The sequence below is a fragment of the Mesoplodon mirus genome (genome assembly GCF_964341445.2).
Source record: "Mesoplodon mirus genome assembly, chromosome: 8".
Taxonomy (NCBI): domain Eukaryota; kingdom Metazoa; phylum Chordata; class Mammalia; order Artiodactyla; family Ziphiidae; genus Mesoplodon; species Mesoplodon mirus.
The window spans coordinates 99,006,834-99,022,239 of record NC_138984.1 but is presented as its reverse complement, the minus strand read 5'-3'; the positions used below and the strand labels follow the sequence as shown (position 1 = coordinate 99,022,239).

General features: G+C 41.2%; 1 protein-coding gene across 1 annotated transcript in view; it reads left to right on the top strand.

Moving 5' to 3' along the window:
• The window catches only part of UGGT1 (UDP-glucose glycoprotein glucosyltransferase 1), a 99,613-nt gene extending 84,560 nt beyond the window's left edge, over nt 1–15,053 (top strand). Inside the window, exons 35-41 of the mRNA XM_082631385.1 lie at nt 242–326; nt 1,345–1,527; nt 2,628–2,788; nt 3,844–3,958; nt 8,301–8,417; nt 8,861–9,029; nt 10,773–15,053. Of these exons, the coding sequence (XP_082487511.1) occupies nt 242–326; nt 1,345–1,527; nt 2,628–2,788; nt 3,844–3,958; nt 8,301–8,417; nt 8,861–9,029; nt 10,773–10,798 (856 nt within the window). The 3' untranslated portion in view covers nt 10,799–15,053. The remainder of the gene's footprint in view (nt 1–241; nt 327–1,344; nt 1,528–2,627; nt 2,789–3,843; nt 3,959–8,300; nt 8,418–8,860; nt 9,030–10,772) is intronic.
• Nucleotides 15,054–15,406: the final 353 nt, after the last annotated feature.

The window sequence follows — 15,406 nt, the reverse complement described above, 5'->3', positions numbered from 1 at the left end:
ACGTGCCTTTATCAGTTCGGTATGTTACTATAGGTAATAAGTAGTCCTTCCCCGTCCAGTGATAACGCTTTAAAGATGAGTAAGGGCAGTTTTCCATGGTCCCCGACTCAGGGTCTCTCTCTGTCTAATTGAGCCACCAGTTAGTTCTGCCACTGAGTGGTCTCCTGCTGGACTCTCCTTGGCTTTGTTGAGATTGAAAAGATTTGGACAATTGTTACTATTCTTTGCTTCTCTTTGACAGCATAATGATGCTATCGGTACTGAAGAACACCAAGACTCCTGTGAAATTCTGGTTCTTGAAGAATTACTTGTCCCCCACGTTTAAGGTTTGTTCCTCAGGCTTCGAAAAGGAAAACAGTCCTATTAAGGAGATATGTACAGTGCAACATACTTTCGCTACTTCTACGTTATGTGTATAGTTTAAAATTTTTCCTTGTATTTGGTTACCCTGATTCACCCACATAATTCTATGTGGATTATTCTTCCAGACTGGTCTGTTTGGGGGGAATAGTTGTTATAAAACTGAACACAAAATTATGACTTGTTTGAAGCTTGGATAACATAGGAGGAGAGTCTGTATCTTTTGTTTTGATGGAGTAACATTCCTCCTCTGAGCGTGCATGTCCTTGTTTAATTAGAGAGTACAGTACAGGTTTCCAGTGAGAAGGATGGTTAGTTCTGTCATGCACAACTACCCAGTGATCTGTGGAAGTAAAGGATCATCTGTGCAAAACAAAAACACGCTTGGAAAGTTTTCCACTTTATATCAGTTAGTATTTGTCATCTAAATTGATCTATTTGCATCTTTGTTGTTGTTGTTCTTCAAGCAGCTTTTAATGTACTCAGTAATATCTCTCCGAGAGAAGTGATTCACTTCTGGTCCCCTGAAAGTACTTACATGTAGAGTCTGAAAGACTTAATGGCAGCAACCTTGTTCAGAGCACTTGGGTTTGCCGTGTCATTCCCCGGGCTAGATCTAGTGGTGAGAAAGGCTTAAAGTCAAGCTCAAAAAAATGTTTCACTGAAATCAAGTTTCGACAGATAAAGTCCGTTTACCTTAAACACACACACACACACACACACACACACAGAGAAATTAATTATCTAAAAGCCTTCACTTAAAGATTTCTGTCATCTCATGTGGTGATTAGAAGCCATAAAAAAATGGGGATTTGACAAAAGTTTATATGTATTCTTTTATGTAGTCATGAGTGAGTCAGGGTCGCATTTCTTCATTAGACCACTGATACAGTAAATGTGTTTTACTTGTGCCGTAATCGTGGTTGGTTCACTTACTTGTTTCTCTTAAAGTAAATGATTATTGTTCCCTGTGTCTCAAAATAGGAGTTTATACCTTATATGGCAAACAAATATAATTTTCAATATGAGCTTGTTCAGTACAAATGGCCCCGGTGGCTTCATCAGCAGACTGAGAAACAGCGCATCATCTGGGGTTACAAGATCCTCTTCCTGGATGTGCTCTTCCCGCTGGTTGTTGACAAGTTCCTGTTTGTGGATGCCGATCAGGTAAGCTCTTAAAGACTGGGCTTCAGCAGTTTGTATTAAAGGCATTGGACTTGCTTTCCTTCTTTACATGATTTTATCTTTCCAATCATGGAAAAATACATGCTTAGTTTACATTATTTAGAGTATATGGAAATGTATCACCCAGATGTGATCACTTTTAAAATTTGCATTCGACACATGTCCTTTTCATCTTTGTTCCTGTTGCCTCTTTTACACAGTTGTGATTGCATTGTGTATGCAGTTTTGCATCTTCAATTTAGTTCATTTAACATACAAACTAACAATTGGAAAGTTCATCAGTTTAACACAGTGCTTGCCGTCATCTCCAATTATTTGCCCCAAAAGCTAGAAGTTATTGACAAGGGTGAGAGAGAGGAAGTGCAAGCAGGTGGCCTTGATAATGTGGAACCCTTCAGGAGGTCATCCTGCTGTCAAGACTTGACTTAATTAAAAGGAACACACTTAAGTTTAGAAAATTAAAATTTCTAATTTTAGAGCATACAAACTCAAAAAGTGTAAATATACTTCTACTCTACAGCCTTTCTCCTTTATCCTGAGCTGGCTAAAACCTGAGTTCCTCATCTGAATGGAAGTGATGTAATGTGTGCAAGTCATTTGGACAAAGCTTCATCCAGCTCTTGGGAATTCTGTCCCCTCTGGCTCACTTACATCACAACTGGCTCAGCCTGAAGCACGCTTTCCTAGTTTTAATAGAATCACACTTAATCCTTGCTGAGCACTTACTGTGTGCCAGGCGTCATTCCCCATCATTCCCCGTTAGTTCATGTAATCCTCCCGACAACCCTGTGAGATCTCCATTTTAGATGAGGAAACTGAGTCACAGAGAGGCTGTGCAATGTAACAATTATTAATTTGTTTTATTTCCGCTTTTTTTTTTTGAATGCTGGAATACTCTGTGCCAAGCACCAGGCTAAGCGTCTTAACATGCTAGTGAGGGCGGTCAGCCTAATCAGTGGAGGAAGTGAGGCTCGAGCTGGGTCTTGTGCCTGTGCCGCTGATCCTGAGCTCCCCGCCGTGTTTTCTGGACCCTGTTGTCTGCATAGTTGTTTAACAGATGACTGTGATCCTCTCTTCTTCAGATTGTGCGAACAGATTTGAAAGAGCTGCGAGATTTCAGTTTGGACGGTGCTCCCTACGGGTACACCCCTTTCTGTGACAGCCGCAGGGAGATGGACGGCTACAGGTTCTGGAAGTCGGGCTACTGGGCCAGTCACTTATCCGGGCGGAAGTATCATATCAGGTGCCAAAGAAGGAGCACTTCTAATGCTGTTGTTTGATGTTCTTTAAAAGTAATTTTGTATGTTTAGAGTTGTGAATAGGTAATACATTAATGTGGTTCAGAACTAAAAATTATAAACAATACACAGTGAAAAGAAGTCTTCCCCATTCTGTCTCCCTTCTTCCCAGTTTCCACTCCCACAACAGATAAAATCCTCTATTAATTTACTGTGTGTCCTTCCAGACTTTCTTAATTCTTAGGTAAACAACTATGACTTGTTTTTTACACAAAATATATACTATCCTATTTATAGTTTTGTGCCTTGCTTTTTTTACTTGATGTCTCTAGTAGACTTTATATCCACACGTGGAGAGAGACCTTTTTCCTTTTTACATCAACACATTATTCCAGTATATATATTATTTATGGTCTTCCTATGATGTACAATGTTGTAGTGAATAATTAAATACATAATTGTGTATATTTCAAGTATATCTGTAGGATAAATTCCTAGAACTCCTAGGTTAAACAGTGAATGTATCTGTTGGGCATTTGTTGCTTTTCTACATTATCTTTTCTGGGCAGAGTGTGATTTGGAGAGTAGGGAGATACGTAGGAAGCAGCACGTGTAGAGATAAATGTTGGGGTGTGGTGATTTCAGTATCGTACTTTATGTTCTTGGCCCAAAAGAACTGTAACATTTGGTTGTTTTTTTTTTTTTTTTCCTCTAACATTTAAGACATCATCAGGATATCTTTGACTAATGGTTATCAGTCTTTATTACCAAACCTGCTGACATTTGCTAGGAATCTTTTGTCAGAGATGATTTCCTTTGGAAGGCAGTTACTTAAAGAACAGTGACAAAGTGAGCTTGTGGTACCAGAATATGGGTTTTGTAATAACTTCCTTAGCCATCTTTGAAGTAGCACAGACTGACTCTGAGCTCCACTGTAGACCTCAGCTTACCTTTTCAAAGAGAAGCCGGAATGTTTGCCTACTGATCTGTTCCATTAATTAGTGCGGTTACTTTTCCTGCCATAATCCATGGTTATAACAAATGGATTTTCTCTGTCCAGTGCATTGTATGTCGTGGATCTGAAGAAGTTTAGGAAAATAGCTGCTGGTGACAGACTCAGGGGACAGTACCAAGGTCTGAGTCAGGATCCTAACAGCCTTTCAAATCTTGATCAAGTAAGTGGCCATTTTTTTGGTTAACCGTTTCAGTGATGGGTATACAATGTTGTGTCAGAAAATGAAGTAGTATTTGCTTCTCAATTCTCTCCTCTGTTGGGACAGTGTTTTGTGTCTTCATGGAAAGGAATTTGTGTGTGTGTGTATGTGTGTGTGTGTGTGACATTTTTATCTGTCCTCAAGAGAGGACATAGTGGTGAAAAATGTCATGGGCCTGAGGTTGGTTTGGGGAGGGAGATAGAAGGAGGACACTGCCACTCAGAACCATTACCCTATCTTTTCATTTTGTACCCAGCTAATCTGATAAATTTGTCTCTCTGCCTACTAGGGTCAGTGTATTTCTCTTCTTTAGGAACTAACTAGCTCAGGATTCACAGCATAGAATATAGTATCATAATTTCCCGTTTTTTCCCATATCAGCAACCATGGTGTTTTTTAAGAAGTTTGGATGAGTCACTGTTTATTAATGCTAAACATTTTTTAGAGGTGAGATTATAGTTTGTGTTTTAGATACATAGTTTCACATATTTTGTCTTGCTTAAGTCTGCCTTCAACATTTTTAAGCATTTGTGATACATAGCACCCATAAAGAAAAGTGAGTGTACAAAACAAAAATTTATAAATATATACATATTCATATGCGTCAATGAATTACCACAAAGCACATGCCCATGTACTGCCACCCAGTTTTAGAAATACATCACTAGCATCCCAGGAGCCACCCTCTTTCACCGAAGTATCCAGCATCCTGACTTTTGTGGTAGTCACTCCATTGCTTTTCTGTATTGAATTACCACTTACACGTGTATCCTTAAACACGATAGTTTTACCTGTGTTTTTCTGCCTGTCTCAGTGGGATTATACAAGATGTACTCTTGAGTCTAACTTCTTCTGCTTACTGTTATGTTAGTGAGATTCATCCATGTTGTCGTGTGAAGTGGTAGTATGTTTTGTTTATTGTACATTTGGGTTGTTTTCCATTTTTGTCGTCTACAGATAATGCTGCTGTGATCATTGTTTATGCACATGTCTTGGTTGATGCACATGTATACGTATTTCAGTTGTGTGTACAACTACAAGTTGAATTGCTGGGTCATCAGATTGGTCCATCTTTATCTTTACTAGATAATTCCAAAGAGTTTTCCAAAGTAGTTCTGATTTATACTCCCATCAGCAGTGTAAGAATTCCTGATGCTCTATGTAATTTTGAGTACTACTTATTGTTAATCTGTCAAATTGATAGATGTGAGCTGGCAACCCATGTGGCTTTCAGTTAGAGAGTTTACATTTAATGTAATTATTAGTGTGGTAGGATTTACATCTGCCAATTTCCTACTTGTTTTCTGTATGTCTTTTGTGTTTCTCAGTTCCTCCATTACTGCCTTCGTTAATAGATACTTAAATTCCCCTCTTGTTTCTTTCACTATATACATGGAGATTTTCCAGGGTTTTTTTGTTGTTGTTGTTCTAGCCCAATTGCTCTAGTCTGAGAAAGTATTGTGTATGATCTCAGCCATTTGAAGTTTGTTGAGCTTTGCTTGTTGAGCTGACCCAGATATGCTCAGTTTTGGTAAACATTTCAACCGGTTTTATATTCTGCAGATGTTAGGTATAATGTGTTTCTATGTATGTCCATTAGGTGAGGTTTAGTGGTATGTTGTGTGTGTTTTGTCTGTCTGTTTTTCTATTATTTACTGTGAGAATTGTGCTAAAATCTCTTTCCATATTGTGGAATCTTTCTTGTCTTTGGTTTTGTCAAATTTTGCTTGATGTGCTTAGAGACTATCATTCAGTGCCTAAAAACTTAGAGGTCGTATGTATGTCTGACAAATTAACCTTTTATTATCTCTCTTGATGCTTTTTGGGCAGGTGCTAGAGTGTGCTTCATCGAGTGTTAGCGCAGCTATGCTGGTTTCCCTTTTAGTTAGCGTTACATGGTATATTGTTTTATCCTTCTGTTCTCAATCATTCTTTTTTTTTTTTTTTTTTGCGGTACACGGGCCTCTCACTGTTGTGGCCTCTTCCGTTGCGGAGCACAGGCTCTGGACGCACAGGCTCAGCGGCCATGGCCCACGGACCCAGCCGCTCCGTGGCATGTGGGATCCTCCCGGACCGGTGCACGAACCCGTGTCCCCTGCATTGGCAGGCGGACTCTCAATCACTGCGCCACCAGGGAAGCCCCTCAATCATTCTTTATCCTTATGTTTCAGTTCTGTTTCTTACAAATAGCTTATATTGGTTTGTTTTTTCGTGTGGTTGTGACAGTCATTTAATTTGAACATTAGTCCATTCATAGTTAATGTAATCACCAACAAGTTTGGCTTCTCCATAGTCCTCCTGCTTATTCCATATGTCCTGTATTTCTTTTTTCTCCTTAGTCAGTTTCCTTCAGATTGATTGAGGAGTTTTTCGTAATTCCATTTTCCCTCTATTAAACTATACACTTAAAATAATTTTTTAATGATTAGCCTAGAGATTACAGTATGCATTTCTCACTTTGCAAAGGCTAATGTTAATTAGTGTATTTTACTCATCTACCAGACAGTGCAAAGGCTAATATTAATTAGTGTATTTTACTCATCTACCAGACAGTGCAAAAACATCAGAACAGTTCTTCTCAAATTTTAGCATATATAAAAAAATCACCTGAAGACTTATTAAAGCCTTAATCCCTGGGCCCCATCCCCCACAGGCTGATTCAGTAGGTATATGGTTGGGCCTTAGAATCTGCATTCCTAGCAAACTGTGCTGCCAGTCCACAGACTACATTTTGAGTGTCATTGTCTTAGAACTCATTACTCCATTTATCCTTATCTCAACCTAAATATTTTGTTGCCATGTATTTTAGATCTGTCTATATTTTAAACCCCAGAAGAAGTTATTCTTCTTTAATACAGTCGGTATCTATTTAAATTTGAACTAACTCACATAGTTACCCTTTTGGTTACTCTGCATTCTTCCCTGCATTTCTGGGCTTCCATATTGGATCATTTTCCTTCTGCCTGAAGATGGTCCTTTACTTAGTGTTCACTAGTAACAAATTCAGTTTTTGTTGTCCGAAGGTATCTGTATTTTACCTTGATTATTTTTTACTGTGGTAAAATTTACCATTTTAACTATTTTTAAATGTTCAGTGGGATTAAGTACTTTCACAGTGTGCAGCTGTCCATCTCCAGAACTGTTTCATCATCCCAAACAGAAACTCTGTACCCATTAAACAGTTAACCCCCCTTTTCTCCTGCCCCCAGCCCCTGGTGACCTCTATTCTATTTTCTGTCAGTATGCATTTGCTTATTCCAGGTACTTTTGGAATCATACAATATTTTTCCTTTTGTGTTTGTTTTATTTCACTTAGCATAATGTTTTCAAGATTCATCCATGCATGTAGCATGTATCTTAACTTTTCTTCCTGTTAAGATCAAATACTATTTCATTGTATGTATATACATTTTGTTTGGCTATTCATCTGTTGATGGACATTTGGCTTATTTCCATCTTTTGACTTGTGAATAATGCCTCTATGAACATCGGTGTACAGGTATCCGTTTGAGTCTCTGCTTTCAGTTCTTTTGTGTATATACCCAGAAGTGAAATTATCGGATCGTATTGGTTGTTTGTGTCTTTGGACAATGGAACGTTTTATTGTGTCAAACGCACAAGTTTTCCTGAGAGAAAAGCTTCAAAGCATAGAGTACAGCTGGCTAGAAAACATGTGGGCTTCATCTACTTGGGATCAAGCCTCAGTAGACAAGGTGGATTCAGAGCTTCCTTTAAGCAAAACCTTGAAGTACAAGAGCCACACTCGATGCTTAATTGGCTTTTAGAAGGCAGTACTGTTTTTCTTAGAATTGCCCTCATGGAGGGAATCTACATGCGGGCTACTTGTGAGTTTTAAGCTAAAGTTTTTCAGATGCTTATTGTGGGTAGATATTTTATGGATCCTCTAAACTATGTGGTTTTTAAAAACACCGGAAATAAATATTTTAGTTTCTCTAAGGTTTTTCGTACTGACCCTTTCTGTTTTAAAAATTTGTGATTGACATGTGATATGTAATGAGCAGCTAATTTGCTGTGCATTTATTTAAATTTCCCCTAGGACTTTATTTCTAAACATTTTCTTTTCTATTTTATTGAAGTATAGTTGATTTACAATGTGTTAAATTTCTGCTGTAATGCAAAGTGATTCAGTTATACATATGTATATTTTTTCTTTTTCATATTCTTTTCCATTATGGTTTATCACAGGATATTGAATATAGTTCCCTCTGCTCTACAGTAGGACCTTGTTGTTTATTCCCCTAGAACTTTAGATTGTTGTGTTTTTATCTTCTCTTCCGAACAGGATTTGCCCAATAACATGATCCACCAGGTGCCAATTAAATCACTCCCTCAAGAATGGCTTTGGTGTGAAACATGGTGTGACGATGCCTCTAAGAAAAGGGCAAAAACAATTGATTTGGTAAGTTGTCGGCGGCTCTTTTCTGCATCTTCGTCCAGTCTGATGGAGGACTAGATAATTTAGTCTTTCTCTTTAACTGTGTAGTTCAGGGACTGCAGAACTTCTTACAGCAACCTCAGCAGGAAGCCAAATCCTCCAGTATGTGATGGGGTTGTTTTCACTACTTAGAATTGGTGAAGTTCCACTGATCTTCCAGATCACTCTGCCTTGTAACGTTTCCAGTGTTTCTTTTCCTGCCTTCCAGTAGCGCTCCGCAGCTTCTTTGCAGAAGCTTTGTACAGCCCACTCACTACCACACTGCTTCTGCTAATATCGTTTGCTTCCTCTGTATTGTTCTTTTTGTCCAGTAAGGACTTGTAACCCAAGAACAGAAACACCTTTGAATTCTGTGTAACATACCCTTCCTTCAGCTCAGTTAAAGTGTGTTATTTTGGTTTTCACAGTGTAATAATCCAATGACCAAAGAGCCCAAGCTGGAGGCTGCTGTTCGAATTGTCCCAGAGTGGCAGGACTATGATCAGGAGATCAAACAGCTACAGACACGCTTTCAGGAGGAGAAGGAAACAGGAGCACTTCATAAAGACGCACCGGCACAAGAACCGAGCCGAGAAGGTACGTACAGCCTCTTGGCTTTAGGCAAGTACTTCTTGGCCTGTCTGATTTCTGTTTGTTGCAAGAGCAGAATAATGAATAAAAGGACTAGAAGAAACAGTTATTTAATCCTTCCATCCTGACATCTGCTAGTGTATATTGTTCACTTTCCTTATTCAGCTGGGTTCTAAACCGTATTTATTAATGCAATTGCTGCCCTTTTTTTCTTCTTTCTTTCTCTTTCTTTCTTTTTTTGAAGAAAGACTGCTTTCACTGTGATTATTGTTATTTAGGTTCATGAGTTTTGTGATACACAAGCCAAACCTGACATTATTTGGGGGATCTCTTGTCAGATTCCTTGGTTTTTAATTAAATCTGTCCAGGCACTAGTGAATGAACCCATTTAGGATCAAGACAGAGAACGTATTGATTTGAAAAAAAGTATTCTAAGGACTAAATCTTCATATAATGTTTTCCCCACTATATGTACATCTCGAATGGTAGCCATTCTAAAAAATCAGTAGAATACAAAAGTGACCTTTTGTAAACGCATTAATAAGCTGGGCTCTGGATTTTAATTTATTCAGCTCAAAACGAATTCTCAAAAAGCAATTATAGAACATGGATCTTGAGTGATTCTGAAGACTATGGCATGATATTAAAATCACAGCTAAAAGGTTGGATATTCACCATAAAAATAATTAAGTTCATGAGTAAAACCTCAAGGATTTCCATAGATAAATGGGCAAAGAATGTAGACATACTGTTTAAATAAGAGGGAAACACAAATATAAATGAATTTGAGGAAACAGTAATCAAATTAAAGGAATATCATTAATACATGCTACATAGAAAAAAACGTACATATTGATAATGCCATTTGTTGAGGGAGACGGTGATGAACCTTGCTGAAGCTTTGTGCACTAGAACAATCCTTGTTAGAAGGCAGTCAGTCGATCATCAGGAGCCATTAAAATGCTTATATCCCCAGTAATTTCTCTCTCTTGAGAATTTACCTTGAAAGAAATAATTCAATACAAGAAGAAAGTTATATACATGGAGAAATTTATTTTATTATTACTTGTACACCAAAGGCATTAACAAACAGTTTTAAACACCCAAAAATAGAAAATAGTAAATGAGCTACACTGCTACATAGGAAAATGTTTATATGTTATTAAGTAAAAAAAAGAAGAATCCTGACTAAAAATATATGCATTTTTCCTAGAAATAAATATTGTACTTGTGAAAACAATATTTAGATGGAGTTAGGGGTATGCAGGTAGTTTCCATGTTCTTAAAAATAAAAATGTCTTTTTTACTTTGTTTTTGCTTTCAAAATGTAACACAAACACACTAAATCAAAGCTCCTAAAAATTTAAAAAGAGAGATACAGCGGAGGTAGGGGCACAAATAATAGGTTTCGTACCAGAAAATGCCTCGTCTGTACTTTTTTTTTTTTTGGCTGTGTCGGGTCTTCATTGCAACACTCGGGATCTTTCGTTTCAGCCTGTGGGCTCTTAGTTGGGACGCGTAGGCTCCAGGGCGCGTGGGCTCTGTAGTTGGCAGCACGCGGGCTCAGGCGCACGGGCTTAGTTGCCCCGTGGCGTGTGGGATCTTAGTTCCCCAACCAGGGAGCGAACCCGCGTCCCCTGCGTTGGAAGGCGGATTCTTCACCACTGGACCGCCAGGGAAGTCCCTAGTCTGTACTTTTATAACTTGACAATAATTTTTTTTCTTTTCAATTGTTCTCCTTTTCCGTAGGACCTCAGAAACGTGAAGAATTATGATCTCCAGAGGAGGATAGGGAATGACACCATTTGAAGAACACTTTTTATATTAAATGCTAGCTTTTTCCAATCTGTCTATACAACTGCTGATGAACTGGCTGGGCAGGTGTGCTGCACCGTTCATTCTGACTCCTGCACGCTGGCGGCTCTGGATCTCTGGAGTCAAGGCTCCACTGGATTCATACCTCAGAGGAAGACAAGGGGCTGATCTTTGGGGGACTCTATAAAGAGCAGGCTTCTAACCAGAAGGGAAGATGGCAGAGGCAACTGGAAGAAAACGAGCCCTGTGGTGCTCACACCCAGGAGCCCACACGTGCCACAGTGTCTCGGGAAGCCACCAGCCAGAGCCACCGCGTCCTTCCTTACCTCAGCCTATGGGCAGCGGAGCTCAGTCTGCAGCCTGGGCCGCAGGGCAGGTGCCGCCCACATCGGCCGTCAGAAGCTTTGCCCAAGGTCTGCGCACCTCGGGGTTTGCGCCAGCGTTCCCCTGTGCCCTTCCCCAGCATCAGGTTCACTGTCAAATTGAAACCCAGCCAACAATCATGTGTCTTCAGGCTCAGCTCGGGGCAGGTTAATTTGGGGTTAGGATGGGGGTGGGTTGGGCTGAGGGTAGGGAAAATGTCAGGAGTAGGAGGCTCTGGAACGCTGGGGTGAGGGCAAGGAGGGCCGGAGATCGGCCGTTCTCTTTTATAGACCGTCGGTACCGTTGTGACTAATTGGAAATGAAGACGTTATCCTTATTCTCCACCCAGCCCCAGTGAACTTTTTAAGTAATTGTTTTGTAAGCAGTTTTTTAATTTGTGAAAGTCTTTGCTTTTCTCTTCCCACTTTCTTAAAAAAGAAGTCTATTATTTCCTTACTGGATACAGCCATAGTAAGCCCCTCTAGTGATCCATCCTGAAGGGCTCAGGGCTCCCTCAGGAAGGTCACCGCATCATTTACCCTCTTCTTCTCCACAGGATTTTCGTCTCTCAGACCCAGGGGAAGTTGGCTTTGACTTTTCTCTACGGAAGACTCCCAGATCTGAGATCGGGAGAGATTCTGCTTGTATAATTCCCTTTTTTCTATACACTGTTCTATATTCCTTTTAGTTTAGTGTGGTGGGCTGCCTTTGACTTGCAGAAATTGCCAGCGTTCCACCCGTTCTGACTCCACAGAGTTGCATCTTGAAGCAGGTTTGGCCCTTTGGTCATGGCTTTTCGTGTCTTCACTTCAGCAGCCCAGAAGGGCGCTTCCGCAGCAGCCTTTCCTGCTGGGTGGGCAGGGCCGGGAGGCGCCCACGAGGAGTCTTGCAGGTGCTGTCGGCCTGCGTGGCTGAAAGGCTGCAGGTCCTGCCCCCCGGCTGCCCAGGCTGCAGGGCACGGCAGCGGAGCACTGTGTGCCTCCTTCCAAAGTCTTAGGACAAATATCGAGGAATTAATGTTTTCTATATTCACATGCCAGTTAGCTCGGGAGTCTCTTAGTCCAAGGGAGCTTTTGAGCGTGCTTTCGTAGGTCCATTAAAAAACTGGGGAGGAGGGAGCCCGAACGATTTTTAGGTAAATCGATCCAAGACCGTTAAAGGTCCCTCAGAGGTGTCGCTGTTGACAAAGGCTCTAGCGTGAGTTCCCCCCACGCTGTTCCTCCCCGGGTCAGAGCAGCTAAAGGGATAGAATCAATGAGAGTGGAAAACATTCACTCAGGTCCATCTGAGGGTTAATTAAGCCTTCAGAGAGGCTGCCACTGCCGCCGCCACTTATGTCTACAACCACGGGAGCAGTTGTGCGTTTTCCCACTTCATCTTCTGGGAGGTTGAGCGGGAAATAACAAAAGTCACTGGGATATGCTTTCTAAACGCTGGTTCCCTTGGGACGTGGAACAGGCCACCTTTCCACGTCTTTCTGCCTGGGCTCTGACGCGTATCGTACATGAGGAGGTGAAATCCATTTTGTGTAGTGTGTGTGTGTCCTCGTTGCCCCTTCTTTGTCACCACCCTATATTTAAGTCTTATTAACAGTTGAATCTAAACATGCGAGACCCCGCTTGCTTCTGAAATGGCCTAGGGCCCTCCTTCTCGTGCCAGGAATATCTTGGTTCGCGTGGCATGAGCAACTTCCAAAACGAACCTCTATCTCTAGTGCCCTGGGAAATGATACCGCCACTAAAATTCGGTCTTGGTCAGCTTTGTTCTCTCTACCGTATGAAAGCAAATTGTGACGGGAAAAATAGAGATTTTTCACAAGAAACACGAACTGATTTCACCGAGAAGTGCAAGCTTCTGGAAACTCCTCGCAGTACGTTGTTTTCAACCATCTTTTCATACGTAATGGATTTCTTTCCCCTTCATCATGCCATAGTGGAAACTTTTTCTTTCTGAGTCAGTGCCAGAGCGATGTGACATAATGTGACACATCAGAACAACACGCAACAGTGTGGGTCTTTATGTCCTGCGAACAGTGGTATTTGATGGAGGTCAGAACGGGTGCACGCGGCCTGCTCTCAGAGCTGCGGGGACGTGCCTGTGTTTTCGTTTAAAAGCGTCCTGAATACTTGCCACGCTGAGAGCGCTGGTGCAGCAGTTTTCCACACGCCTGAGGGCGTGCTGAACCTGTCAAAATGGCACTTCAAATTGAAACGTAGAGCTGTTTGCCTGCCTACCAAGCGCACGTGCATCTGGTAGGCCCACATACTGTGTGAGCTCAGCTCGGGGGGCGGGGGGGGAGCAAAGATCTCATAAAAACCAGGTAGTAGTTTCCAAGAAAGGAGCTTAATCGACTCTGCTGTCCTCACGCCTTCATATCATGAGCCCTGTGAAAGGTCTGATGGAACGAACAATGTCTGTCTGGTTGCAGGGTTGCTGCGTGAAGGGCTGATGGCCAGGGACAGCAGTGCGGTTTCCAGAAGAGACTGGAAGGGAAATGAAAATCCCAGTTTCCTTTGGCTGGGAATTCCACTTTACTGACCTCGTAACTTGGAACGGGTCAGACCCCGCCCTCACAGCAGCGAGTATAAGGTGGTTCCTCCTCCCTGACACCCCCTTGGGAGTAGATTTGGCTACTTGAAAGCAGTTTTGTTTTTTTCCTGAAATTGCCATGGATGATTAAAAGAAATAATTCAACTCAAGGGTTTCCAGAGGACATCTCGTGCATTTTTCTGAGTAAAATGTTCGTGCTGTCGTATCAAATATCATGGAAGTGGAAATGTTTTGGCAAAGTTTTCTCTCGGTAACAATGGAGGGTGTATTGTGTGCAAAGTTATTTAAATATATTCCATTGCGTAATTTTAATAATTAGTTTTTTAAGCATTTGATTTTATGGGGACACGTGGGATGATAAGGGTTAATCAACCTGAGTGTTGCTGTTTTGTGTCTAGTGTGGTGGGATAACCTTTTTAATTTAAATTCCTATTTTCCCAGTCTTGCTATAGTGAGCAAGGATCTTTATCAGGACTTTGGTAATAACCTGACTGAATTCCACAAATTCGACGTCATTAACTCAGGTCTTTCTTGGTACTTCAGAGTATCTGGAGGATACCAATTTCTCTTTCATTATTTGGTCTTTGATCTCTCAATCTAATACAGAAATGACGCTTCTGGGTGGCGGTGAGTCAGGGCACTGAGTAGAGGATCTCTCCCTCTCAGGGTGTCACTGAGTGCTGACAGCTTATAAAAACAAACCACGAAATCAGCTTCAGGCACCTGCATGCTCCCCAGAAGCAGTCCGAAAGTGAGGCCATCTCCTGAGTCTTATCCAATTACCTAGCAACACAGAGGCCAAATGCGGCAGATTTAAGTAGGACACAAGTTAGGGTTTGAGCCAAGGCCTTCATCCCACCTGTAATTTATGCATTGCCTTACGTGTCACCTTTTAGATTTCCAGAGAAATGGACATAATTCCTCTTCAGAATAAAAATAGCAAAATACATTAACCTAAGGTCAGCAATTTGAGAAAAGATTATCAAGTACGGTGGTTTCCAACCAGTTGTTTTTGCTAATAATAAGGTAAACATGGAAAAACAAAGAAAAATATTAGAATTTTTAAAGAAACAGTGTACTTAAAAAAAAAAAAAACTTTGTAACTCTCCTATTTTACTGTAATCCTGTTCCATTAAATGCAACAAAGGTCCAGGCGCTGCCCCTTGCTTGGGAACAAGCACCGGGGCAGTAAATGTCTGCAGGGCCCTCTGCACCTGAAATGGATTGATAACGAATTTTCTGGTACTATAATGAAAATAAGGTCTGCTCAACACAATAAACTTTTCCTTCTCTTCTTTAAAACCGTCTGGTCCGTCATTCAGCTTTTATGCTTAGGAAAGGTAAGTCCTTAGAGCTCGAAGTTCCATCCCTCCATCTGACGGATGCAGCAGGCCTGGACAGGAGGAAGAGCTTTACCTGAACGCCTTGTCTGGTGAGCAGCTGGTCCAGGTGCAGCCAATTCTCTAGATTCTCAGGGGAGCACCCAGGCCTCTCCTAGGTCCCCAAGTTTGGGGAACTGCCCCAGGCAGGATCTGGCAGGCAAGCTGCCCCAGAAGCACTAACCATAACAGGAAGGATGGCCTGGACTTGGTTCATTTTGCAAATTCTCTGAGCTCCTACACTGGGGCTGGATGTGAGGTTGAAGATACGGTTCC